This window comes from Gouania willdenowi, chromosome 4 (assembly GCF_900634775.1).
Source record: "Gouania willdenowi chromosome 4, fGouWil2.1, whole genome shotgun sequence".
NCBI classification, from domain to species: domain Eukaryota; kingdom Metazoa; phylum Chordata; class Actinopteri; order Blenniiformes; family Gobiesocidae; genus Gouania; species Gouania willdenowi.
Window position 1 is genome coordinate 14,658,741 of NC_041047.1, and position 26,664 is coordinate 14,685,404.

The window sequence follows — 26,664 nt, forward strand, 5'->3', positions numbered from 1 at the left end:
CTGTCCACTGGAAAATGCCCACAATTCAGAAGGTTTAAATAAACATTCATTGTAATAGCTTTACCAGCAAATATTATGACCAACCAATTCATTTTAATATACAATAATTACAGCATCATTTCTGTGTTCACCATTGACAGTGGATCTACAGTTAAACATCTGGTTAGGGATTGTTCGCAGCCTTTTTCTCTTAAGTTCACTGATTGCCTATTTATTTATTTTTATTTTTTAATCATGTGACATTTAAGAAAAAAATATTCCTGTACCCACACACATCCAAAAATATATACACCATTTGATGTTGATAAATAAAATAAATTATATTTTATGAAAATATAGTTATACAAAAATATATAAACTTTAATTAGACCCACACATACTTATCAACATACATACATACATATCTCATATCTGATTAGTATGCCTGAAAAGAGGTAGGAAGAAGTAAACTTATCAAATCCTACCCCTTGTCCAATATTTAATAGTTATAATTGTCTTTCTGTATTAAAAAATAGTGTTATATATGTAAATATAACAGTAAGACTGATATCTAATTTAGAAGACATATATATCTATATAAACACATATCCAATATTTATCAGATATACACACACACACACACACACACACACACACACACACACATATATAAACAAAATGTCATGTTTGCATTCATATGCATTGTTCACACAGTGCTCCCCTTCCCAATATGCCTGTAAACACCCAAAACATATAGAATTATATCTACAATCACCCGTGTATAATCCCGTTTGTAGTGTAAGAGACACCCTATAGTTTCTTCACCGTACTTCATACCTGTATTTATTAGGTTCATAAAGGTTTGCACAAGAACTAAAAGTAGAATTGGGCAATATTTTTGATAGGTGCAATGAGATGAATGTGTTGCACTGGCTCTGTATTAATACAATTCAACTGAAATGAAAAATGTGGGGCATTCTTTGTGTGTTTGCCTATAACAGGATCAATGTTGGTATAAATATGGATAATGGAATTAAATACTCATCATCATCATCCTTTATTTCACACTTAGGAGACACAATTAGTATTCACAAGATAAAAGCACATACATATAAAACAGATGAAATTATAAAATACAACTGTACTCATGTCGCCACAAAGATGACCGGTAACACACAGATTGGGTCTGATTGAAATATCTGGCGTAGCCTTATTTATTAAGGCTATATTTAATATGGTTTATTGCATATTAGGTATTGAATATAAAGTCATAAAAAGTAAAAAAAAAAATTAAAAAAAAAAAAAAGAAACAAAAAAACTAATAATTTTCTAATTCATTCAATTGTATTGAAAAATATCCTGATTTGCAGATGTTGACGGTTTATCTTTTACGAATGTTAAAATCGTTTACCTCATTTTACTGTCTTTCACAATCAATTTTTACAATATTTTAAATCCCTTTAAATGCTAAAAACTAATAATAGCAAAAAAAAAAAAAAAAAACCCCGCTAAAATTTACTTTGACAGAACAACTATATAGCCCCCTTTAAATCTGTTTTCTACTGGACCATTGAATTATCCCCTTTAAAAACCCTTATATATGTATTATTTATTTTATTTCATATTTTTCTTTATTTGTGTGTTTTGTTTATTCTGTTTCTCTGTAAAAAGTGAACTTGTGGTATTGATTTTAATATTCTATCCTATCTGTTAATCGTTGTATATGACATTTAAGTGCCTTGTTTTCTATACTCTGCACATTTGCAGCTCATTGAAAACATTTTTTTAAACGCTGTTTGCGCCGGAAGTGACGTATTTAGTGTTTAAGTGCGCACGAATCCCGGTGCGTTGATTCTCCGGCGCAGGCAGGGTCAGTTCCCACAGCTTCTCCCATCATGGGAACACAGTCCCAGTGACGCTGTACAGCATGAACTCAGCTCAGTGTATGTTCTCCTCAGTGGACTGACTGACTGACTGGCTCTGTGTGTGTGTGGTGCTGTAATTAGAAACATCGCACTCGGGATTATGGCAGCCGTGCTGTGCAGAGCAGAGGCAGTCATTGCTGAACAATGAAGTGATAGGATGAGTCGGTGATTATCAGCAGCTGAATGAAATGGATAATCAGCTGAAGACGAAGAGGCTCACGTTCTTAACCATTAATATCGTTTTTCTTCTCAACGGAGTGGAGTACGGTAGGTGTTCTCGGATTAAACAGGACGCTGCAGATATTAACCTTAATTTGTTTCTTGTTTTTAAATAGTTTTAAGTTAAAACTATTTATTTATTGTTAAAACTTTTAACAATTAATAATGTATATTTATAATAAAAACGAAAGGTTGTCGAGGCTTGAGCTCGTTGCATTGCTTTGATTAGTAATTATTCCAGCAAGTTCATGTTTTCTTCTTATTTAAAATATATGTTAAGGTTACGTTTATTCAGACTCCTGACATGTTTTGACTGTCAACTGCCATTAAAGCAATTACCTCTGAAAAAGACAGTCGAAACAAAGACCTTGTCAGAATAAACGAAAGCTTAACATGATTTGATTAGGTTTGTGCTTTAACAAATTAAATTAAATAAATAAATATATATAAGAGGTGTTGAAAAAATCGATTTCAGCGATGAATTGCGATATTACATCTAGCAATTCTCAGCTCGATACAAAATGCATCCATATCGATTTTTTTTTTTTTTTTGTATTTTTATTTGAAGTTGTTGGCACATGGAATTGTAAAGCCAACGTTTTGAGTGTAAAATATACCAATAAAATATATTTCATACATAATATTCTCATGAAGGTGTACAGATTAGTTAAGTCATTCATTAAAAAAAAAAAAAAATCGCATAATACTTTAATATCGGGATATGAATTGTATCGTCAGATGCCAGGCAATACACACCCCATATATTACATTAAAATGCAATTTAACTATTACATCAACAATGGGCAAATAATATAGGCAGTGGCTCAGTACTTAATACGTGTCAATAGACTAGCAGTCTATCTGTATGCAGCACCCCTCATTGGCCAGTTTAGGTCATGTGATAGGTGCACCACGTGACTTAAAGTTCCGTCAGTTTTATTTGAGCTCACATTTATTTTTAGCTACCCCGCTAAGCCTTTTATTTTAGCCCTAACCCAGAAATGACCTAAAATGTTTATTTTTTTCATATATGTGTTTTTAAAGGTTAAATTTGCTGTTAAATATGTTTAAAAAAAAACAAAAAAAAAACATGTCAAATGTGGGATTCAAACCCATGACAGAAAAGGAAGAATCCTGGAGTCGGGCACCTTTGACCACTTGTCCATCTTGACACGGTGAAAACACATGCACATTAAGCTTATGTAGCTAGACTGTCGGTATATAGATGCGTACTAGGAGACACTTCCAACAATATATTACATCCAGTATCATGGCAGGGGTGTTTTACTCATTTTACTTCAGTGACCTCAAGTAGACTACAAAAAAATCCTGGGAGTTTTTTCAGTAAAAAACACTTTCAGCATTGTTTCCTATTTTAAATACAGCCACATGTAAACAATTGTATAAAAATCACTTTTACTTTAGGTGTCAAACTGAAGGCCCGGGGGCTAAACCCAGCCCTTTACAGCATTACATTTGGCCCACAGGATCATTTAACAGGATCACTGTGTAAATTGCAAATTTGGCTGTAGATGCTTCCTCCCCTCTAAATACACAAATAAAATTGCACAGTATTTGCCAGGGCTCACAGTATCCCCATGCTTTTGTCTCATGGCAGTCAATAATTGCAAATTGTTAACCTATTCTGTCAATTTTCTCAAATGATTCCCCAAAATTAAATGCAAATTGGTCACAAAATAAGGGATATTTTGACTGGCTGACAGGGACTGATATTTGTGACTCTGATGTGGTCGGTGCCTTACTTACCAGTATTCTACCTATCATTCATAGGCTTTGAGGAAGTGTAAACAAGACCAGTGTAATGTTGAAATTGCTAATTCTCCTGCTGAAAATCTGTAGCCCACTGGAGATCAAATTGGTTCATATTTGGCCCCTGAACTAAAATGAGTTTAACACCCCTGGAGTGCTTTGAGGTGCAGATGTTTAGAACTAAACAATATGGTATTTTTTTCCCTGTAGCTTTTATTTCAGTCAAAATCTGACAGAGTAAGCAAAGAAAGGCTCAGTCGTCTCTGGTTATAGAGGATGTATACAATAAAGACAATAAGACTTTCTGTTAATTTGTAATTAATGCTTTAGCGCTGCTTCAATGTATTGGTAACATATTTGTCCACTTGCCAAGAATTTCAAAAACAGCATTTGTTTAGTATTTGATCTCCTTTCTCTCCAGGTGTGATATTGCCGACAATATGGAGGTACTTGCAGTCTTTAGACGCAGCACCTTACTTCCTGGGACTGACCCTGTCTGCGTTCAGTTTGAGTGGCCTGCTGTCTGGCCTGGTGTTCGGTCACTGGTCAGATCGAACACAGAGTACAAAAAAAATTATTTTGTTTGCAAATGTCTTCGAAATAGTTGGTGAGTTCACTTTTCTTGGATATTGTATTGCATGACTGACCCTTACACTGGAGTTTTAAGAGAGTGTTGACTGGTTTAAATACTATCTGATACAATGTTTGTATCTTTTGTTTCCTATGTTCAACCCAGGTAATGTGATGTATTTTGTGGGCTACTCTAAGTGGCTGATACTGTCAAGCAGATTTGTAGCAGGTGAGTCTGTATTGAAATATCTCAGTTACCATAATGTTCCCAAATGTGTTTGGCCAGATGCTGACTTGGTAATATGTTAAAAGAAGTCCAATGTTGACTCTGAGCCTTTACTTTACCTGTTAGTGCCGTTTACTTAGTAGTCAAATGTTAGCGATGTCAGATTAGGGCTGGGCGATATGGACCAAAACTCTTATCTCAATTTTCTTTTTCAAAATGGCGACACAGTACGATGTAAATTGATATGTTTTCATTTTTTCAAACTAAGTCTGACCAGAAGGATAATTCTGGGATACATTTACTGACGTGATATGCCAAACAAGCTAATTTATTAAACAGTTGCACAATATGTGCCACTTTAATCTTTTTCTCCTATAAGGGACAGCATGTGTGAGTGAGTTCTGTAGTCTGGCTTGTTTAAGGGAAGGTCTGGGTTAAGACGCACTCAGAAATCATCTAACTGTGCTTTTTATGCTGTTATGAGAAGTCGTCAAAGCAGCGACTCCTAAAACAAGTATTTTGACACAAAATAAGCGATGAATATGTATATCAATATAGGCGATAATGCTATTTTCGATATTGCCAAAATAGAAAACTAGATATATCTTGAATCTTGTTATATTGCCCAGCTCTACGTTGGATGCATTTTTTGGAGCAGTGAAAAAAATTTTCTTTGGCCGTCCACCAAAATTTGTACAACTAGTTACCAAGCAGTCAAGTCATTTACAGTATATTATTTAACATGAAATTAAACTCCTAGCCTTAATGTTTTCATTGGTGTAATTAACCTATATCAGAAAATATTTATATATTTCTGCATGACTCTCTATCTCGAGAAATATTATACAAAACATTCATTTTAATCAGAGCACACTATGCAAGATCCTCTGACATTAACCTTGGTTGAGCAGGCATGGGCGCTGGCGTCAACTCGGCCATCTTTGGCTTCTTGACCAGAGTGACGTCCCCAGTGGACCGTTCCACTGTTTTTGCCGGTGTCATGGCGTGTCGACAAGCTGGCCTTCTGATTGGTCAGTGTAAATCAAATTCTCAGATTTAAAACAAGCGGTCAGAAGAGCGTGGACTAGCAATATTGTCCATTACAGGTCCAGCCTTCAACCTCTTCCTGAGACTGTGCGATTTCCAGTTGGGTGTGTTTGTCGTGGATAAATATACTGCTCCCGGGGTAAGGCAGCTACATATATCAGCATGTGCAGTGTGGGAAGATTTTTAAAGTTAGAATAAAGTTTTCCTTCCCCAAGAGAAAATGTAACTTTCTTCTTACTCTTTCCAGTTGTTCATGTGTGTGCTGTGGCTTCTTCTTCAATTGGCGGTTCTCTTGCTGTACACGGACCTTCCACCTTTGGAGAAGCAAAAGGCTCAGGATAGCTCACTGAACAATAGCAGGAACAGTGAGAAAGAGCAAGAGGATGTGGAAGATGAAGACTGCAATGATGAGGAAAAACCATTAATGGTGTCACCTGAACTGGTTGGGTCCTACGGTTCAGTGACTACCTCCCAACAACTTGAGAATGGTGGCTCTTCTCTTCCCAAGAACACAACTGATCATCATTCTCCACCTCCGTCACCCGTGACCAAAGAATTTCAAGAGTCCTGCAACCCGTTTAAGAATTTCAGCTTAACTCGTGGTGGGTGAATCATTTTGTGTGACAGTGGTTAAGTCTACTCTGGATCTGCAGCTTTAAATCAGTTAAGGTGCCAATTGGGGACTCTACAGTAAGGGGGTGAGATGAAATGTAAGCCATGGCTAAAAAAAAAGCAGACAAGCACTTTCAGGCAAAAGACAAACTCCACCCATACACGATAGAGGTAGCAAGATCACCCAACAGCTCAACTTAAATTATTGAATCTCTGAAAGTCTTTGACACTTTTGTACCATTCCCCCCCTGTTAAAACCTCTACAATTTACCATTGTTGCTTTGCATGTTTCATGACTCAGTAATTGAAATGTGGGAAACGTTATTGGCCAGAGGACAGCAAAACGCAAAATCCACTGCTTTGTATGGAAGTGATGACAAATTGTAAGTTGAACCTTATCTTTTTTTAAATTTTTTTTCCAGAATTCATGAGAGAAGAGGTGGTTGTCCTTCTGGCTGCTCAATTTATCATCCTATTCAATCAAACTGTGCTTGAGGTGAATTGAAAACACACGTTTTATGCATATATACACACCGTAAAAGGAGTTTGAACCCTTCTGATATATTTTTTTATATTAATTAGTTGTCATACTATGCTGAAATTCTCTGTCCTCAGACGATGGTAACCCCACTGACTCAGAATTACTTTGACTTTGGAGAGCTGGAGAACAGCATCATGTACTTTCTCGCTGGTACCGTGATGATTGGAGGCTTCCTGTTTGTGCGCTGGCTCAGTCGTCATGTTGAGGAGAGGGGGGTGTTTGCCATTGGCTTGAGCATCTGTAATATCGCCTGCGTCTGGTTCCTTATATTCCTGGTCAAGCCAATAGGTAAGAAATTATGTTAAAACATGTTTTGTGTTCTACTAAGAATAAAAAGTATAACTGCAAAAAATAAATAAATTTGAATTACATATTCAACAATGCATGCTTTGTTTCCACCTTTTTATTCTCTACAGGCAGTTATGCGTGGCGGATGACAGAGTTCGTCTTCGGGTTATTTCTGCAGGTTTTGGGTTGGCCGTTTGTTTCTGTGGCCCAGGTTTCCTTATTCTCCAAACTTACCAATGAGAAAACACAAGGTGAGAAACGGCACCATCTGGTGTATAAACTGTTGCTGTGCTGTTGGAGATGAACCCAGCATACTGTTTATTTCTTCTTATTTTACATCCTTTTTTAAAATAACTTTCTTTTTGTAGCTGGCTCAAATGTGGTCGTATAAGTATTCTATTCCAAAACAGTTTACAAGTAAGCATTAAAGATTTTTGGCTTTTGACAAATATTTCAAAAAAATACATCAAATGTAGTTAAACAATCTGGTCATTTTTATTAGTAGACCTGTAAAACTTTTACACACACATGCTGTAAAAATACAGTATATTGCCAAATTCATGATTTGCAAGTATTACAGTGCATATTCATTACTGAAAATGGGAATCCAATGGGTTTTCTATGAAGTAACATCTGATAAGGTTGATTTACAAACGAAAACACGAGATTAGCTTTTTCAGGATGCAGCCAATCTGTTGCGGACTTTCACATGTGCAAAGCATCTTTTAGAAATACAATACACACAAACAAGGTGCAAAGCAACTAGATTCTAGTTGAGGTATCCATAGACACTGTAGTGGTGCTGTTGTTGTTGGCTGACGCGTGCTGTCGAGTGGATGCTATTGTAACAAAAAATATATAAAAATGAAATGCCAAAGGCGATGATGTCCAGTCGGATATGCCAATGCATTTATTGTACAGATGAGCAGATGTGATGACCAAAATGATGTAATTATTGCAGGGTATGAAATTGCAGTAAACTCAACACGGTAAAAAACGTTCGTTCTCCAGTGCCACACCTGACGCTCATTACAGCCTCCTTTTATTGGATGATTAGGGCAGAGCCACTCCTCTAGCGCCCTCCGCTGCTGAAATGGCTCCACCAGACACTGACCACTCTTTATCAACCTATACCAGAGGCTCATAATGTTAAAATAGGATATTTGAAGGTTTCTGACCTAATTCCTGTCTCTACAGGGTTCAGTCACGGAGTGCGTCGCTCAGTGGGAGGCCTTGCCACAATCTTGGGCCCTCTGTGGGCGGGTAGCCTCACAGATGATATGTATGTCATGATGGGTGTGATGATGGGACTGATGGTGCTACTAACGGTAAGTGGTAAATGTCAATGTTTCATCTGGAAGTGATCTCACAAAAAAAATCCAGCCAGTGTCCTTGATAATGCATAGTAGGGGTGGGAAAATATACAAGGCTCACTAGAGAATATACGATACTCGGCTCACAGTAACGATATGTGACGGTGACGATATGTTTTTGGAAAAGAAAAAAAGAAAATGCAGTTTGAAAATCGCAGACAATGCTTTTCTTTGTCTAACTTTAAACACACTTGCACATTCGCTGGGTTTAACCTTTTCGACCCAAGTGAAGTTAAAACAAACAGTAATTCTAAGTGCAAAAAGTGCCACTCTGCAAATATTGCGGTACCATTTGTACAAAAACCATAATTAAAAACATTTTGAGACGTTGCACAATATCCACACTTAAATGCATACTTAAGAAAATACTTAAAAACAAACAAACCAAAAAACCCATTATTCAAGCTCCTGATTAGAAGTATTGAGGCTAAAACTACATATCTTTGATCTCGTTAATTTTGACCCCATGGATTTTTTTGCAGTTTTATTTGGGTCTCTTTTAAAGTCAGTCAGTTCTTAAAGCTGCCAAGTAGGTGGTAATGCTTTTAAGGAGGACTCAAAGTGTTGACTCTAGTTAACTCTATCTGTTGAGCTGAATAAAGCAGTGTCCATGTACTTTTTTGACGTCTTATGTTTGTTTTGTGGTTTCCTGTTTAATGTTGTCTTAGTTTGCTGGAAAATATGATGACTACAGCATTGTTGAAGTTGTACAAATTAAAATGGTGTATCTATCGATGAGACAGCACTGAGTGGTTGAACAATGAATGCATGTGTGCATCCTAAACAAAAAGCAGGAAATTCTCAACATCAACTGTTGGAGACCTGAAACTGTCAAATATTTAGTAAATGATTTTATTTGCAAAGAAATGCTGGCTATGTTTTGTCCAAACTGGTGATATTATTCTTTTGCTTCTAACTGGACTGATAAGAAACATGATCTTCACTGCTGGTTATTTAAGTCTGTCATTGAGCACTGCTCTCTAGATAATGAGAAAATGTCATACTTTTAATTCAGTACACTGTTTAGATTAAAAAATAAGATAAATACAATATTTAGATTTGTATCGAATAATTGACATGAATTGTGTTGACAATTGCATTTTTGGCTTCAATGTACAGTCATTATAAATAGTCAGGTTTATTTCCTCTACGCAGCATTGCAGTCATTTATTAAGCTACAGTTCAGATTTGGTCTCACCTTGTCTTTAAATTTAGTTTGTTTTGTTTCTAATTGCAAACATCCCACACTGTTGACCTTGTGTGACAGGGAATGCTGGTTTTGTCCTACAACCGACTGGTAGAGCCAGCAGCTGAGAAGCAGAGAGACGGGCCAGAGAAGTGTTAGCGATTAAGGTACTTTTATGGTGCAAACAATGCTGAGTTTGCCCTATTACATCAAATATATATTTTAGTTAACATTTCTAAATCTTCCTCCCCACTGTTGCTGATATGGAATTTGAATTTATTGATTTAAAAGGGACAATGCACATTAATAAACAGACATGCTGTAAATGAGCCAACTGTTGTTTTTCTGAACATTTCACTTTTTGTAATGATGGCTATGAGATGACTAATTGTTGTAATTAGCGCTATATAAATACATTAAAATGAAAATATATCAAACTAGATCAGCATTTTTTACATGCAAAAAATGATTGTGTTGGAGTGGGGATCCACTTTTTTGTTTTTTTCTTATTACCATCACTTTATTTTTGCACAAGTATTATTTTGTTTTTTAATCAGTACTTTAATCCATTACTTTTTCCTCTCTCGCAGATTTGTGCCCATCCTCTGTGAACAATGGAGAATTGGAGAATCAGCAGCACAAGTGGCTTCTTGAAACGCTCCATAGTTTTCAGTACAGTAATGTAAAAAGTGTATATTTCCCATGGAAATATAGAATCCTACCAGCAGCAGCACTGCACATTGTGCCTGTGATTTAACACTGCAGCCTAATACATCCTGTTGAATAAAAGGCCATGCCAAAGGAATGTTTTTGCTTGTTCTAGTGGAAATGTATACAGTTATTTATACAATGAAATAAAGATTATGATGAATATTTAGACGTAAGAGGATTCATATCACAATAAAAAAAAATGCCACAGTAAACATGGTAGAAAAGAGGATACAGAGTTACCCATGATGCTCAGCGTGTGTTCCCCAATGGTTCAACAGCATGGAAGTAGATCTGACAGAACTGTGTGCATGGTTGGTAACACTGATAATTGATTTCTGACACAGATGACCTACATGTAAATCTATACACTAGGGTTCTTAAAACAACAGAACACTAAGGTACTCTGATATTAACGTATGACTCACTTTCATTAGCAGCCTCATGTCATTATAGACCAGTGAGTGAGTTTCCTCATGCTATCCTCTGTATACTGCCTACCTGTGGTGTCTATATAAATATTTATATACTAAAAATGTTCCTCAGTTTTTGTCTACATTTTGTTTTTTAAATGACAATTGACTATGACTAAAAATAAATGCATGTTAAACTATATCAAAATATGTAATGTTTTCATTGGCTAATAAAAGCTAAACTATAACTTGGTCACATGGGACAAAGTCCAATTAGAACTTTTGTTCACATGCTCTGTTGCGTTAATCACATCAAATCAAGGATTTACATAACATGTACATAAAGAAATAATGGCTGCAGGTTCCCAGTTAAGCCTTTAAAAAGAATAAAGTAAAAGAAAATAGTTTCAAAGAATAAAATAGAAAAAAAAGAAAAACACCAGTAACATAAATAGAATAGATACAAAATGATAAAACAGTAGAATTATAAAGAATCTGTATATTTACAAACAAAACCATGCTGTGCTCATCAGGATGATAAATGGAAATTGAATCTTTTAAAAAAAAAAAATGCGCAAACTCTTCTCATCCTGTATATTTTAGTTATATCTGTAACAGATTTAGTTGACTAAAACTAGAATATAACTGAAATAGTCCTGATGACTAAATATTGGTCAAAACTACATTGCATGTAAGAAGTCAAGAGACTAAAACTAATTCAAAACTGCTCTTAAAAATTAACACGATTAACACAAAATTATCAACACTTTAAAGAGTGTGGTCCTCACATGGTGAACTTACCACAGCATGTTTGCATGTGCATAAGCTTTAGATTAGGGTTTTTCAACCTTGGGGTTGTGAATAGTACTGAAATGTTCAGTAATAAAATCAAATAAATAGATTAACATTTCCTTTTCATTATTTTTTTATTTTTTTAAATTTATTTTGCACAATTAAAACAATACATAATTTCACAGAAATATACAGTACATACAGTGCAGGGCGAAGGCAGAAACCGCAAAGATCTTAAATAATTACTTTACAAATGAAAACACCACACACAATCTAAAACAATTCAATTCAATTCAACTTTATTTATATAGTGCCAATTGAAACACTAGTTATCTAGTAGCGCTCATCAAAATATAGCATTTTAATAAACAAAAATATATAACACAACATAAATCTAGTAAAAAAAAAATGCAGAATAAAAACATCTGAGTTGGCACATTTTGCTACTTTGTGCACTAATCCTTACTACTCTGTTATTGTAACACAGTATTACACATTTGACCAAAAACATAAAAATGGGGTCACTGCTTTAGACGCTGCCTGTAAATATGTTTACCATCACACATCATAGCAATCACATGACCTTAATATGGAGTATCACCACACTCACACTAAATATTTTTAGATTAAATAATACAAATTAGACGAATAAAATGTGTCTCTTTAAGAAAAAAAAAGCCTATAAATAATAGATGTAATACTTGGTGCTACCACCAGTGGGCGCTCACAGACTGTTCAGCACGTGTCGTTGACCCAGACGTGCTGACACGTGGTTCATCGTCTGATATCATCGTCATCATCGTTGGTAAGATTTACACACGCTTTCACAAAGGCTTGTGTTCATTTCCACAATTCTAATAGTGTTAAATATAAATATAGTTAGTTAAACTATTAAGTTGGTGTGTTTTTACCTCCGTTTTCCGCAGTTTGTCACCACGTGGTTCTTCTTAGATTCCCCAAAGCTTCCGTGCAAAAATTGTTTTTTTATATAATTTTTTTTTTCTTCATGAAAAACGCAACAAAAATATCGACAAATATAAGTTTGTCACCCTTAACTGGCCTTATACTTTTCTGCATTTTTAATTTCACTTTATCAAATGTATTTCACATTTATTTCACGATATCTATTGAGCATTTGTTACATTTTACACATTTGATTTTTTGTTTAATTGTTACTTAACATCCTGACCATGACTGATTTTTTTCATTCATATATTTATTATTTAAAAATATCTCCCACATAAAATTGACAAATTATAAAATACAATTGAAATATATAAATAATATCAATTTTACTTTGATATTGATTAATCTTTATGAATTCCAAATTTTCCAGCTAAACTGTTTTCATTATGATAAACATTGTTTTACTGAGACATTTTATTGATAAAAACAGTGTGATAAATATCAATGTACTGGTATGTTAACTCAAGTTCAAGTAAAATTGAGTTTGAATTAAAAAAAAAAATGTTGTTTTTTTTAAAAAAAATAAATGTCAGGAAAATCGAAAAATACATAATTAAAAAAACTGGGGTAAAAAACTTTCATGGTTGCATTATTTGTGCTTTTTTTCTCTCTGCGTTTTTCATTTCATTTCATGTTTTACTGTGAAACTATATTTTACACTTGGAAACAATTTTAAGTGTTTGATGAACATTGTTCCACTGAGAGATTTTATTGATAAAGTTAGTAAGATAAATATGAAAAGATGTAAATTTGAGTTTATTGCATTATTTGTATTTATTTTTAAATATGTGGATTAAGGGGTGGGCTTTTTTATACTTTGAATCTTTAAAAATTCAGACCTTTTTGCCTTGATATATACAATTAAACATTTTGTTTTACGAACTGTTTTACTATACATTTTACACTTGTAAACAATTTAAAGTATTTGATAAACATTGTTCTTTTTTTAATAATAATAATAATAATAATAATAACAACAATTCATTTTATTTAAAAGCACCTTTGAGGCCACCCAAGGACACTTTACAATTAAAACAGAATAATAAAATCAGTGCAATACATTAAAAATAGAATAATACAAAAACAAAAGAAAAAAGAGCAATGTAGGTGAAAATAGGAATTAACATTTATAGATAAAGACAGTATGATAAATATCAATGTAAATTTAACTCAAGTACAAGTAAAATTTTGTTTTGATTTTATATATATATATATTAGGCCTTGCATTTTTTGTATATATTTTTGAATATGTTGGTTAAGCGGTGTGCTTTTTATACTTTGATCTTTTAGATTTTAGAATTTAGACCCCAGAGCCTTGACGTATAAAATTAAACATTTTATTGTACAATAATAAAAAAGAAATCAAAACAAGCACTATATTTTAGACTTTTAAACAATTTTAAGTTGCTTTCTTAAACCTGGCCTTCATTTGAACTTTCTGTATTTACCTGATTGTAATTTGTCACTAGAATGTTATTAAAATAGAACATTTTCAAAGATCCTGTTCATCGCATGGACTCGGCCACACTCGAGGTCGCTGTGGCCCTGCTAATGAGCCACGAGGAGAGATGCTTGTTGCTCATGACGACACATCATATGTGTGATGATGCGTTTGGCGAGGAGGCGTGGCTTCTGCTGTGAACTGTTGGTGAACCCGTTTTGTTGTTGTGGGGCAAATCTGGGTCAGAAATATTCCTCCATGGCATCGGAAAATGCAGGAATTTTCTGTTTTCGCTTTGCTTCCATCCAATCAGACTGGGTCCCCCCCCCCCACCCACCCCCCCACCCATAGCAAACTCAATCCCTGAGTCCATGTAGTTAGGCCTGCAGCGGCGTTCTGACCGGGCAGTGACCCGGTGAATCGGGGTGAAAAGTGTACAGCGCATCATCCATGTGTCATATCAGCACACGCTGGGTTAAATTTGGAGTTGACTCCGCCTTTTCCCTCACCAATCACATGGATAAGCTGTGAGGCATATACGACTAAATTCAGTGATAATAATGAGAGTGTGAACTTTGAGTGAACTGTGTTTTTTTTCTCAGCTTAAAGGCCAGTTAGGGTAACCACATTTCACTGGGAATTTGTCGGAATTTTTCCGTTGAGCTCGTTGATTTGGACCAAAACTCATATCTCGATATTTTGTCTCAAAATAGTGATATACGATGTAAATCTCCATAGGGCTGTGCAATTAATTATTACATTACACCCAAGGATTACAAAAATAACATAATTAAAAAAAAAAAAAAGCACTAATTTTTATTATGATTTAATTTTACATATGTTTTATTTGCCAAATAAAACAAAATTCCACTATTTCGGACATCTACAAATAATAAAGCTTGGCACACGCATATTATTACTTATTTTGAGTTGTTTAACCCACGCACATGCAAGCTCCTCCCCTCCGCCCCACCCCTTTCAAAGCTAAAGCTAGCCTGCAGGCCAACACAAGGAAAGTTGTTGCTAGTGGTCTTGAAACATGGCAGGAGAAACGCAGCAAAAATGCTTGGTAAACAAACAAGGCAAGTCAAATTCTCTGATATGGGAACACTTTGAGTTTGATGATGAAGATCTAGAGCAAACACACAACAAGTGTTTGGTTTTGTGTAAAAGTGAACATACTTGATTTTAGCGTTTGAAGGATTTATTTCTTGTTTAAAGAATATATTTTTCATTGTTTTGTACAAAAAGTGAATAACTTTTTGGTTGACAAATAATCGTGATTTCATTTATGACTAAAATAATCGTGATTATTATTTTTTCTATAAACAAGCAGCCCTAAATCTCAATAATTTTATTTCAAATGAAGTCTGACCAGAAACCCAATTCTGGGTTAAATTTGATAAATAAATAAAAAAAATGGCGCACAGACACATTTATTAACAATAAGCTGCACAATATGTGCCACTTTTGTCTTTTTCTCCTCTAAGGGACAGCACGTGTGAGTGAGTTCTATAGTGTGTAGGGCTGGGATAAATGATTATTTTTAAAACGATAAATCTAGCGATTATTATTTTTTTGATGCATCGATTAATCTAACGATTCATTTTTCCAGTTCGATTTGATTCGACTTCATTTGATTACCGATTATCTCCCCATTAATTGATTCATACATGTTGATTTACATATCTAAAATGAAAACAAAAACATGAGTTCCTTAACATTGTGATATACTGTATGTTTATTGCTCTTCAACTCAATTCCAAAATAAAGTTCAAGTAAGAATTTAAAAGTACAAAATAATGCATTCAGAGTCAGAGGTAGCATTTAATAAAAAATAAAATGTCAACTTAAGATTTATGTTGAACACATAGGCCTAGCTTACTGGAAATCATCTTTTAATTCTTCGTTCACATGAAAATAACAACCTAAAGTAATACACTCTGCCACTCACATTTTTATTAAACTCAAAATTGCAAATTCTAATACATAAAGTGCTTTTCCCACAAAAAATAAACTGTCCTTTTACCTTAAGAAGTGCGTGTGTGTGTGTGTGTGTGTGTGTGCGTGCTGCTGCTGATGTCACGGTGGGCGTTTCCTCCTTGTCCCGTCAACACGCTGCCGTCCGGTAGGAGTGTGACGATATCTTGATACGGCGATATATCGCGGTATTTTTCCGCAAGATTGATTATTGATATGTTCCCGCTAAGTATCAATTTTTATATTTTTTTATTTTTTTCAATAGCTTTTCTGCTTTTTCACTAAAATGTGCAGGTAGGTCTTCACAGAAATTTTGTCACTGTTTGTTGAAGGAACCAATATATTGTTTACTGGAATATTGCACTATAATGGTGTCACTGGTAAGAAAGACCCTATTTTTTGTTTAAAGAAAGCACTATTGGAGATACTTATTCGTTTACATTGGTATGTTGACACTTATTTACAGAAATGTTGCACTATAATAGTGTCACTGTTCATAGGACACTTTTCAATTTATTGTCTTTCAGAAATATCAAATAAAATTTGTATTTTTTCACTTAATCTTTTTTTCTTGTTATGTCAGATTATCGTAGATTGATTTCTGACCAATATATTGATAATCACAGTATCGTCCTATTGTGAGACAATCGTTATTGTTAGCCTTGTATCGCGTATCGTGAGGTACGCAGACCTTCCCACCCCTACCGTCCGGTCACACCCGGGATAAAGGACGAGGGTTACAGGGAACAGCTACCTTCACCGCCTTGCGTGTTTGAAACTCGGAAGAGCCACTTTCGTTAGTTATTCTCCGCCATTGTCATCTTTGTTTTGATCGGCGCGCATATTTTGCGTTCACTTTCTTTTTGCATCAAAGTTATCGATGACATCGACGCGTTGTCTCGGCCCTAATAGAGTGGTTTATGTAGGGGAAGGTCTGGGTTAGAACGCACAAATTCACCAAACTGCTTTTTATGCTGTTTTGAGAAGTAGTGAAAGCAGAAACTATTAAAACAAGTATTTTAAACCAAAATAAACTATAGAAAATGTATCATTTTTATATTCCCAAAATATAAAACTCGATATATCTTGAATCTCGATGTATTATTTATATATATTTTTCCCACAGGTCTTTCAACCTCCTGTTTCTTTACACATGCACTTTACACATGCTTGTTCCTTTTCACATGACACTCCGACCTTCAAAAAAAACAAAAAAAACCATCAACACAATTTTAAGACATCCTTGAAGCTAGTTTAGACGGAGAATAAATGGATAGAAAGGCTCTCACTTCTGATCTGAGAAGCTTTTGAGGAGCCAAGGGCATGAAATATTCACTGGGCCCATGCTCCAGTGTCACATATTCCCAGTTTAGTAGAAAGTCTTTGAGCCGCAGTCCTTATCGAAGTGGTGGCACTGAGCGAGACCTGTGAAAGTCCCTGAGTGTGTCTGGAGCACTCGTATCTTGGGTTAATAATACATGTTTTGCTCTGAAGAGGTGTGACACTGCAAGAGGGAAAAAAGTGCTGAGTGCTCGAGTTGTGGCTAGAATTTGCTGTCATTGAATGTATAAAAAAAAAAAGGGCACAGTTTAAACCCTTGCCCACACTTTAGCCCTTTTTACTTATTTATTCCTTTATTTTTAACGCTTTCAACGAGGCAGTGGAGTTCATTTTAAATGCAGGGCCACAAACATGACAACTGCATCAAACTGGGTAAATCCAATCGCTTTGACACAATCTATAGTATTTGGAATTTACAATTAGTTGTTTTTATGATAGCACTGTGGTATGTAAGGTTAATACTTCACAACATGTATTTATTTATCTGAATAAAGAAGACGAAAGATAAACAGTAACAATGTTGCATCAAATTTGTTTGATTTCTTACATTTTTATTCTTCAGGAAATAACATTATGAGCAATATTAAAATAAGATCAAACTTGTTACTTTGCACATACTCTTCTTACTCATATGTTTGTTGTGTAGCAGAGGTTTCAGACTCATTATAGTTTAGGGGCCAAAATGGACCTGCTTTAGGTCAAAAGAGCCGCAGATTATTTGCGTTAAAATGAGCAATTTCAACATTATTGTGCCCTAATTTTCACTTCATGTGTACAGTAAATTATATGTAAAGTATGTAACGCATCGACAATATCTGACAATACTATTTTTTAAATTTTAATTTGGAATATTTAGTGATATAATTTGAGGAAAATGGTAGGATTTTGAAAAAAGTGAAAGTTCTTTCAACAGTTTGAGAGTAAAAATTGCTGTCATCATGTGATATAAGCATGGGTAAACTGCAGGCCAAAATGGATGCTTTAAAGGGCCAGATTCGGCCCCCGGGCCTTGAGTTTCACATGTGTTTTATTGTAAATCACTAGAAACTTAAAACTCTTGAATTAACTATTTTTAAATACCCAGTACTACAACTTTTCTTCTTCATAATTATTACAAAAATAGGCCTGATGTTTATTTTTGTACCTTTTGCATTACCGAATAAAAAAGTACATATTTATTACACTGACGTCTTAGTATTAAATCAATTTGCATATGATCAAAGCTTAAAATGAACCATGTTCCCCTGTCATGTTCAGGTCACTTCAGTGTTTTTGGATCGTCCTTTTTTGTTTGATCTGAAAACATCTAAACCGTTCTTTGAAATGTGAAATCCCAGTGTTACATGTGACCTTTGAACTCGCACAAGTGTTGACCCGAGGGGTTTAGTTGTGTAGGAAAACACAGGAGGGATTATGTCACCTTTTCCTTCATTGATTTAGGAGTCATTGATGATTTGCGTAGTTTTTTTTGCAGTTTAGATGGTGTTTAGTGCAGTTTAGACTGTGTTTGAAGGGGGCGGGCGGTGCATCTAATAAGTGGTCCCCGAAACATTTCCCTATTAAATTAATAATTTTCCTCACGGTGACGGCGTTTCAACCCGAAGCTCTCCATTTCCCCGTTCAACGGGAGATTCCGTTTTCAATGGTCGACTCCGTGATTCCGTTAACATGAATTTTATAGGGCCCTAGTGTAGTTGTTGTTAGCGCACTCAACTGAGGGGTAGCTGAGACTCGCTGTAGCGCATACAAGCTTGTGTCCTGTAACCTTCTCTGATTGGCCAGCAGCCCAGGAAGGCTGTTCTCGGCATTTCTAATTGGTGAACATGTATATCACTCAAATGATGACGACGGAAGAAAAAACCCCAGCGTCTGAGTTTACGTTATCGCAGTAGTGAAAACCTTAATATTGATGCGATTAAGGTTAGTCGCTCAGCCTTACCCTGCACTATCCTGAACATCGTCTGAAACCTGTTTCACTTGTTAATTATTGTCTGACCTCAACTGGCCACCACTCGTACCCACCCAATCAGCTACCTCCGCTCTAATGCGTCCCCTTGGCTCTCAGAGGAGAGATTACAAGCCCATCTGTATCATCAGAGTGGGCCGCGTTAAGCCGACGGGAGCCCTGCTCAGCAAGGCACCGCCGCGAATTGTTAACCCTGATTAAGTTGACGTGGCGCTCGGTAGAGGGAACAGTGTGAAAATCAAGCCAGTGCCGTGACCTAGTGCCCTGCCACTGAACCGAGCGGGAATTGGGCAAACTCTGGATGGGTGGTGGGTGAGAACTGCAGCCAGGAGAAAAAAAAAAATAAAAAAGGAAGGAAGAGCAGTGAAAACATAGTAAAAACCAAAGCCAGGGAGATCTAAAGCGCTCAGAGCTTCCACCACAGATTCAAGAAGCAACGCAGACTACATGTGCACATTAATATCATCTTTCAGTTGTAGCTCAAAGCATATATTGGCGTTAACACATGAGAGCGTGTGTGAATTTTTTACGTCAGTTATAGGAGAATCATTATTGGACATGAAGCATGCAATCAGTGCCATATGAGCAAGATTATCACAACACAAGAAGGATGGTGTAGACTAGAGATGAGAAACTTTCATTACATAAAGGGCCACAAAAATTTGATTTTTTTTCCTATTCGAGGGCCAAATTATCAACATTCATGACATACTTTAGAATGAGGACCAATCTGAGCATTAATACAGAGTCTTTGTTGTTGTTTTGTGTACATTTGTTGTTGTTTTGTGTATTTCTACTGTTGTTTTGTAAGTTTTTCTCTTATTTATTTGTTATTTTGTATACATTTGTTGTTTTGTGCGCTCTTCTGTCATTTTTGTATATTTTTGTTGTCGTTTATTGTATGATTGTTGTCGTTTTTGTGTGTTTTTGGAGTCATTTTGCCCATTTTTGTTGTTGTTTTGCAAATTTTTCTTTCATTCTATAGTTGTGTTCTTTGGTGTGTTACAAGTTATTTTGTGTGTTTCTGAGTCTGGTGATGTTTGTAGCACAGTATGACTTTAACAGAACGATATTATGAAATCATTATTATGCCCCTGATTTAATTATTTTTTGATGCAACACATACATTGTTATATATTTATCTAAAATATTTATTAACAATTTTTTTTATATAGGATGACCGTGGCTCAGTGGCAGTGTGCCGTTCAGTAACCGAAGGCTTGGGGGGTCGAATCCTGCTTTATCCAAGTCATTGTCATTGGGCAAGGCACTTTACCCACATTGCCTCGTATGAATGGGTATGAATTGTGTATGAATATTGATGATGGTCAGAGGGGCCGTAGGCGCAAAATGGCAGCCACACTTCTGTGCCACCACTGGTATGACTGGTGTGAATGAATAACTTCATTCATGTAACTCGCAAAAAAAGTGCTATATGAATCCAAGCCATTATATAATTACAATATATTATATTAGTATTATTCAGACAACTGATTAACACATCTCTGGTGTTTTTTTTTTTCTTCCTCGGAATCAGTAGAATGTGACGGTCATGGGATAATGTGAGCATTATCCCATGACCGTTCACACCCATATGATGAAATTGAGGAATAAAATTGTTGAGAAAAAAACTTATATATAACACACTAGTAAACATCACTAGTAGAGGTACATTTTAGGCTTAATGTGAGAAGCATAATAGGTGTAACATTCTACTTTTCACTTACTGTATATAATACTAATATACACTTCAAAAGGGTGCAGATTATTTGTGGGAAAACAAGCAATTTCAACATTATTGTGCCCTAGTTTTGACTTCCATGTATAAATGATATCTAAAGTATGTAACGCACCGACAACATCTGAGCAATAAGTCCTTCCAGGATCTTCACTGAAATTTCTTTGATTTTGTGACCAATTTTTATTTCATTTTTAGAATACTTTGTGAAATAATTTGAGGAAAATTGCAAAAGTGAAAGTTTTTTCAATAATTTGAGAATAAAATTGGCTGCCATCACATGAGATAAGCATGGGTAAACTGCAGGCCGAATTGGATGCTATAGGACCAGATTGGGCCCCCGGGCCTTGAGTTTGACGTGTTGTATGGTAAATCACTAGAAACTTATTCTTGATACACTGGAATGATTTTTTGAAATATAACTGGTACTACAACTGTCAAGTTCTTCACTGCAGTGCAGCTCCCTCCATGAATGGGATTAATTATTTTACTTCTTTCACATTCTTTTATTTTTTGAGTCATTTCTCTTTTCCTTTTAACAATGCCTTAGCGTTAGCGATAGCTTCAGGTGAAAACCTTTACATAAAATGGAAGAAAACAGACAACAAGTGGTTAATCCATCACATCAATAAATCAAAACAACTCAGTCTGCATTGTTTACAGAAAAGCACCATATTAAGTACAGTATCTCAACTTTTAACATTATCAACATCTTTGAAAAATGTGCAATTCATTCAATCTCAATAAAATGAATTATGTATTTATATTATATTTTACCATATTTAATAATTAATTAATGATAATAATAAATACAATTAATTACTATTATCAATCAATGTTTTAACATTTCGGTGTAATTTACCATTTTATCAGCCATTCTTTTCAACCATTACTGAAAAATGTTTTAGTTTCAAGATATTTTAACTAATTTTCCATTGTTTTACATTTGAATATAAACTATAGAATAGTTAATTAATGTTATGTTAATAAAATACTATCTATGATGATAATAATGGCAACAATAGTAAAAATAATAAAAAATAATAGCGCGTAGACATTGGCCGTCTTTCTGTCTTTATAATAGTATGTAAATGACATTATTCCCATTAAGTTTATATTAGTTTTAGGGAATGAATGGAGTGGTGTTAAAGTATCCACTCTGACCCAGTCTTTGTGTCATAATGACGGTGTTGTTGAGGATTAGCACAGTTTAACACAATCATTTCTTTGTGTATTAACAACCAAACCCCAAAACAAGTGCAGTGATAATAACACGTTGAACTCTTTGACAACTTCAACAGTCCCCCCCCCTTTTTCCCACCCCGGCTCCTGCCCGTTTCTCCTTTGACCTAATAATTAAGCTGCTTTTGGCTGCGTTATTATAAGTGGAGAACCTGCAGTGACAAATCTTGCTGAGTTGAGCCACTGCTTTGTGCAGTCTGCCACAGTTGTTCTGCAATGCATGGCTGCTTCCTGGTTCCCTAATTTAACTTCAGATTCTTTTATCATCGCACTGAGAGGTCCCCCCCACACCTACCCCCCGGTTGGAGTCTATACAAGACACTAGGACAAAGACATTATAAAACACCATTTTAAAAAGCTTTATTTTCTTTATATTTGGCTTTTTATTCCAGAGAGTTTAATGAGAGAAATGTTAAGTTAGTGAGATGTTATATGTACAAGCAACTCCATGTTCTTCATTTATGACCTGATACACATATTGTTCAGAATCATGAGTCTGGAGGATGAATAAATCACTATTTACATTTATTTGTAATAAAAAATATGAGCATTTGGTGTCAGCTGGGTTTTTTTTTTTTTATCACATTTTTTGAACCGTAAAAAAAAAAAAAAAATCAGCTCAGATCAATTATTTTGAAGTAACATACGCTCTTAGAATTACATATTTTGAAGTTTATGTTAAGGTTTCCTTTATTCAGACAAAGTTTTTTAGGATTTTTTGAACATGAAAGCCATCAGAATGCTTTGATGCGTTCCTTTTGAGTGAAACAGTAGGGGGTACATCAAAGCAATCACCTCTGAAGAAGACTGGCAGTTGACACAAAGATTTCCTGAAAAACCTTGTCTGAATAAACAAAACCTTAACAAATATTTAAAAAAAGAAGACAAAATGAAATGGAATTATATTTTGAGGTTACAAAAGAATTTTTTTCTAACCTTCGGTATCGTATTAATAGAGAAACAATTAGATTTAAAGATAAATAAAATAAACTAATATTAGCCAAATTCTTTATTCTCGATGCCAAATTTCTCAAGACCCCTCCCACCCGTCTTCATCTGCTTCTTAAACAAATTTCAACTTTACATTAAATTTCAAAATTTTTTGGAGTCAAAACTTACAAAACTTTATTAAAAAATTATGCAATTAATGAAAGTCAAATGTATTTACTGTATATAACACCTTTCATGTACAAGACAATTCAAAGTTATTTACACAAAACAAACATCAGTCACACACCATAAAAATTACATTTAAAAATCAGGAAAAATCAAAACATAAAACACTGTCAGTCAACTGCCTAAATGTATTTATTTATTTTGTTTTTATGTGTGTATTTTTAGTGTGTTTGAGATGTTTTATGTTTTATTTTCATTTTCATTTCTATGTTTTTTACGTTGTATAATATGTTTGTATTCTTGAAGGAGTCTGCTCATGCTAAACATTGCAAGATGTAATATTTGCCTGATTGGTTGGTATATTTTGTTTTCAATAATAAATAGAAAGTACATGTTTGGTTCAAATTGTTAAAGAGCTCTTCCTTCACAAACACCCAGCGAGTGTGAAAAGCTTTGTTTGAGTGTTCTGCCTCAACAGGGGGTTTCCTCAGCCCCGTTGTGTGCTAACGAAGCTGGACGTGAAGAGAAAGAGACGTGGAGGAGAGGAGAGGGGGAATGTGTGAGGAAAGAGCCAACAATAAGGCTGGAGGTCCTGAAACAGGCCAACATCACAAAGGGAAAAACCCTCCGATTAGGAGCTGCAGACGGTAGCAGTTTGATTTGATTGTGCAGTGCTGTGTTGTTCAATCGCTCATTAAATCCAATTAGGAGGAGGTGGATAGGACAGATTTTGGGGTTCGTACGCAGCGGTAAAGCTTTCTTCATTCCTCTCCAGAGGATGGTGGGGGATGGGGGATTGCGTGCTAAAGCTGAGCAGGTGACAAACTTGAGCCCTGAACTCGTGACCTCACTCTGGGAGTCCACACATCACTTCTTTTTCACTCCTCTCCTTTGTTATTTTCTCCGTCGCGCCACTCAGGAGTGTCACCTGTGACCTTTTTACCAGCGTAGCCTTACAGTGAGGTGTGAGAGGGGCCGGACAGCCATGAATCAGACTGGAAATCACAGTCAAGCCAATTATTGTCTCATCAAATTACAACCAAATAGTGCCTGAGTGTTGCTTTCATGGGGCGCAGACTCACAGCAGTCACACCATAGTGATGCCAACACAAATGCCACACAATTACTTGGCATAACAACACCTGGGGTGGCCTTAGGGTATAAGCTAAAGCTGGACAGAAAAACTCCCATAACTACGGTTAGATATACATAATTCAACCCATATTTCAATCATATTCTCACTTTTTTATGTGATTAAATATGAATATAGATATAAATACTTTTGTGGTCCATCGAATATCCATTTCATTTAATTTTATTATTTTCTTTGATCAGGAATTATTCTGGATTATTAGTATAGGGCAGTGTGGGGTCGCCTGAAATGTCTAGTAATTGATAAAAAAACTGTATAAAATAAATAAATAATGAAATGCTAATGCAAATTTTATTTTTGTAATTTAAAAATATACCTTTTCAAATTGAAACACCACACACAATCTAAAACAACAGTATTCTATACTTTCATTTCCTGAAATATAAATCTAGTTAAAAACAAAACAAAACTGGATAAGATTTAAAAAAAAAAAATAGTAATGAAAATGAAAAAAAAAAATTGTAATTTTTTAAAATTATTTATTTTCAAATGAAAACACCACACACCATCTTAAACAACAGTATTCTATACTTTCACTTCCTGAAAAATAAATTTAGTAAAAAGTGTGTAGTGCTCCTCCTAACACTGTATCAAAAACTAATTTAAACTTAAAAATTTGTGATATCAAAATAGGGTCACGACCAGGGCTGAAGGATTTTGGAAAATAATCTAATTGAGATTTTTTTTTTCCCCTCACTATTGCGATTTAATATACGATAATTTTTTCAAAGGTCTCTTGTCATGTATTTTTCAGTGAACACGAGCAATGTTTCATAATAAACCATTTCAGATTTATTTAAACTTTGAATGCATATAAAACATTAAATTTAAAGCACAGATTACAACAATAAAGCAAACAAATCTGTGGTTTTACCACTTCAACATATAGAAAGATTGCACTTCTTGTGGTATAGACCTTTGACAGCATGTGCAGACAAAGGAAAAAAAAGCGATTAGAAAATCGCTTTTTATATCGCGATAATATCGCAAATGCAATTAATGGTTCAGCCTTAGTCACGACCCAAAAAAGGATGGGAACCATTGGTGGAGGGAGTCAGGACAAAAAAACCTGCTCCTATGGATTTTACTGCCTCTTCTGTATTGTTTATTATTTTATTCTTATTTTATAGCCAAAATGCTAATTTACATGCACATGTTTTTTTTCTAAATGTCCCCTGAGTTTGATCTCATAATGTTTCCTTGTATTGATTGAAACATGTTCTGATAATCCTATTATAGATTCAGAATCCGTGTATCATTCGTTCATTCGTTTTTCATTGTGTAACAAAATTATGTTTTTGGTTTTGGAAACAAATATCAAATATTAAGTGTTTTTTTTTTTTTTGTTTTTCATGTTTTTGTTACATAATGAAAAGTGAATGATATGGATTATTCAGTAATGCATAGGAAGATGTAAATACTTTTCTTACCGCGTGCAAACATTTAGTGCATTTACCATTTTTACGTAAAATAATTAGTAAAATAATAATTCAATTTTAAATTTCTTGGACATTGTAAAACTTATACAGGATTCTAACAAGTATGATATATTTATGTACAAGCAGTTATTTTAATATTTGCTTACAGAAAGCCACAACATTTGTTAACTGACCTCCAATCTGAAGCTGATAAATGACAAACATGCACCTTAGGCAGTATTAAAGCTAATATCTAATGTGGTAACTCAAACATAAAGTGGTGCAGGTTGAGGATTTTAATTATGTTTTACACAAAGCAGGGAGGGATTCTTACAGCAAAGTAAAAGCATTGACGGCCTTTGATCCAACAGCTGGATCTGAGGGCACATCTGTTAACAGCTGGACATCAAACATCTCACAAATCAGATGATTTACTGACATCATTGGACCACGGCCATGTCAGTTTTTCAGAATTCTCTTCGTGACTGGGTTTTATGAGTGTTTAAGCAGCCATGTGCAAAAATATCTCTTAATATCCTCCCAGGGAAATGTATCGTCTGTGTGCAAAACTTTCCGTATTAAAGTAAATTCAGCTGATTCTTAAGAAATGACCTGTGAACACGGTGTAGCTTTGTAGTTTAGGAAATTATTTAA

At 34.9% G+C, this 26,664-nt stretch overlaps 1 protein-coding gene across 1 annotated transcript; it reads left to right on the forward strand.

Moving 5' to 3' along the window:
- Window positions 1–1,824: 1,824 nt before the first annotated feature.
- On the forward strand, window positions 1,825–10,646 carry mfsd8l1 (major facilitator superfamily domain containing 8-like 1). The gene is made up of 12 exons (XM_028444260.1): window positions 1,825–2,171; window positions 4,315–4,500; window positions 4,630–4,692; window positions 5,601–5,720; window positions 5,796–5,875; window positions 5,984–6,338; window positions 6,771–6,844; window positions 6,964–7,177; window positions 7,306–7,428; window positions 8,375–8,505; window positions 9,818–9,903; window positions 10,327–10,646. The coding sequence occupies exons 1-11, from the start codon at window positions 2,093–2,095 to the stop codon at window positions 9,893–9,895; spliced, it is 1,503 nt and encodes a 500-aa protein (XP_028300061.1). The 5' UTR covers window positions 1,825–2,092; the 3' UTR covers window positions 9,896–9,903; window positions 10,327–10,646.
- Window positions 10,647–26,664: the final 16,018 nt, after the last annotated feature.

What these genes read in the sequence shown, in the direction of transcription:
- mfsd8l1 (XM_028444260.1), top strand. Translation starts at nt 2,093, where the DNA reads ATGGATAATCAGCTGAAGACGAAGAGGCTCACGTTCTTAACCATTAAT. An exon ending in ATTCCTGGTCAAGCCAATAG is followed by an intron (nt 7,178 to 7,305) that starts GTAAGAAATTAT and finishes TATTCTCTACAG; the next exon opens with GCAGTTATGCGTGGCGGATG. An exon ending in GACTGATGGTGCTACTAACG is followed by an intron (nt 8,506 to 9,817) that starts GTAAGTGGTAAA and finishes CTTGTGTGACAG; the next exon opens with GGAATGCTGGTTTTGTCCTA.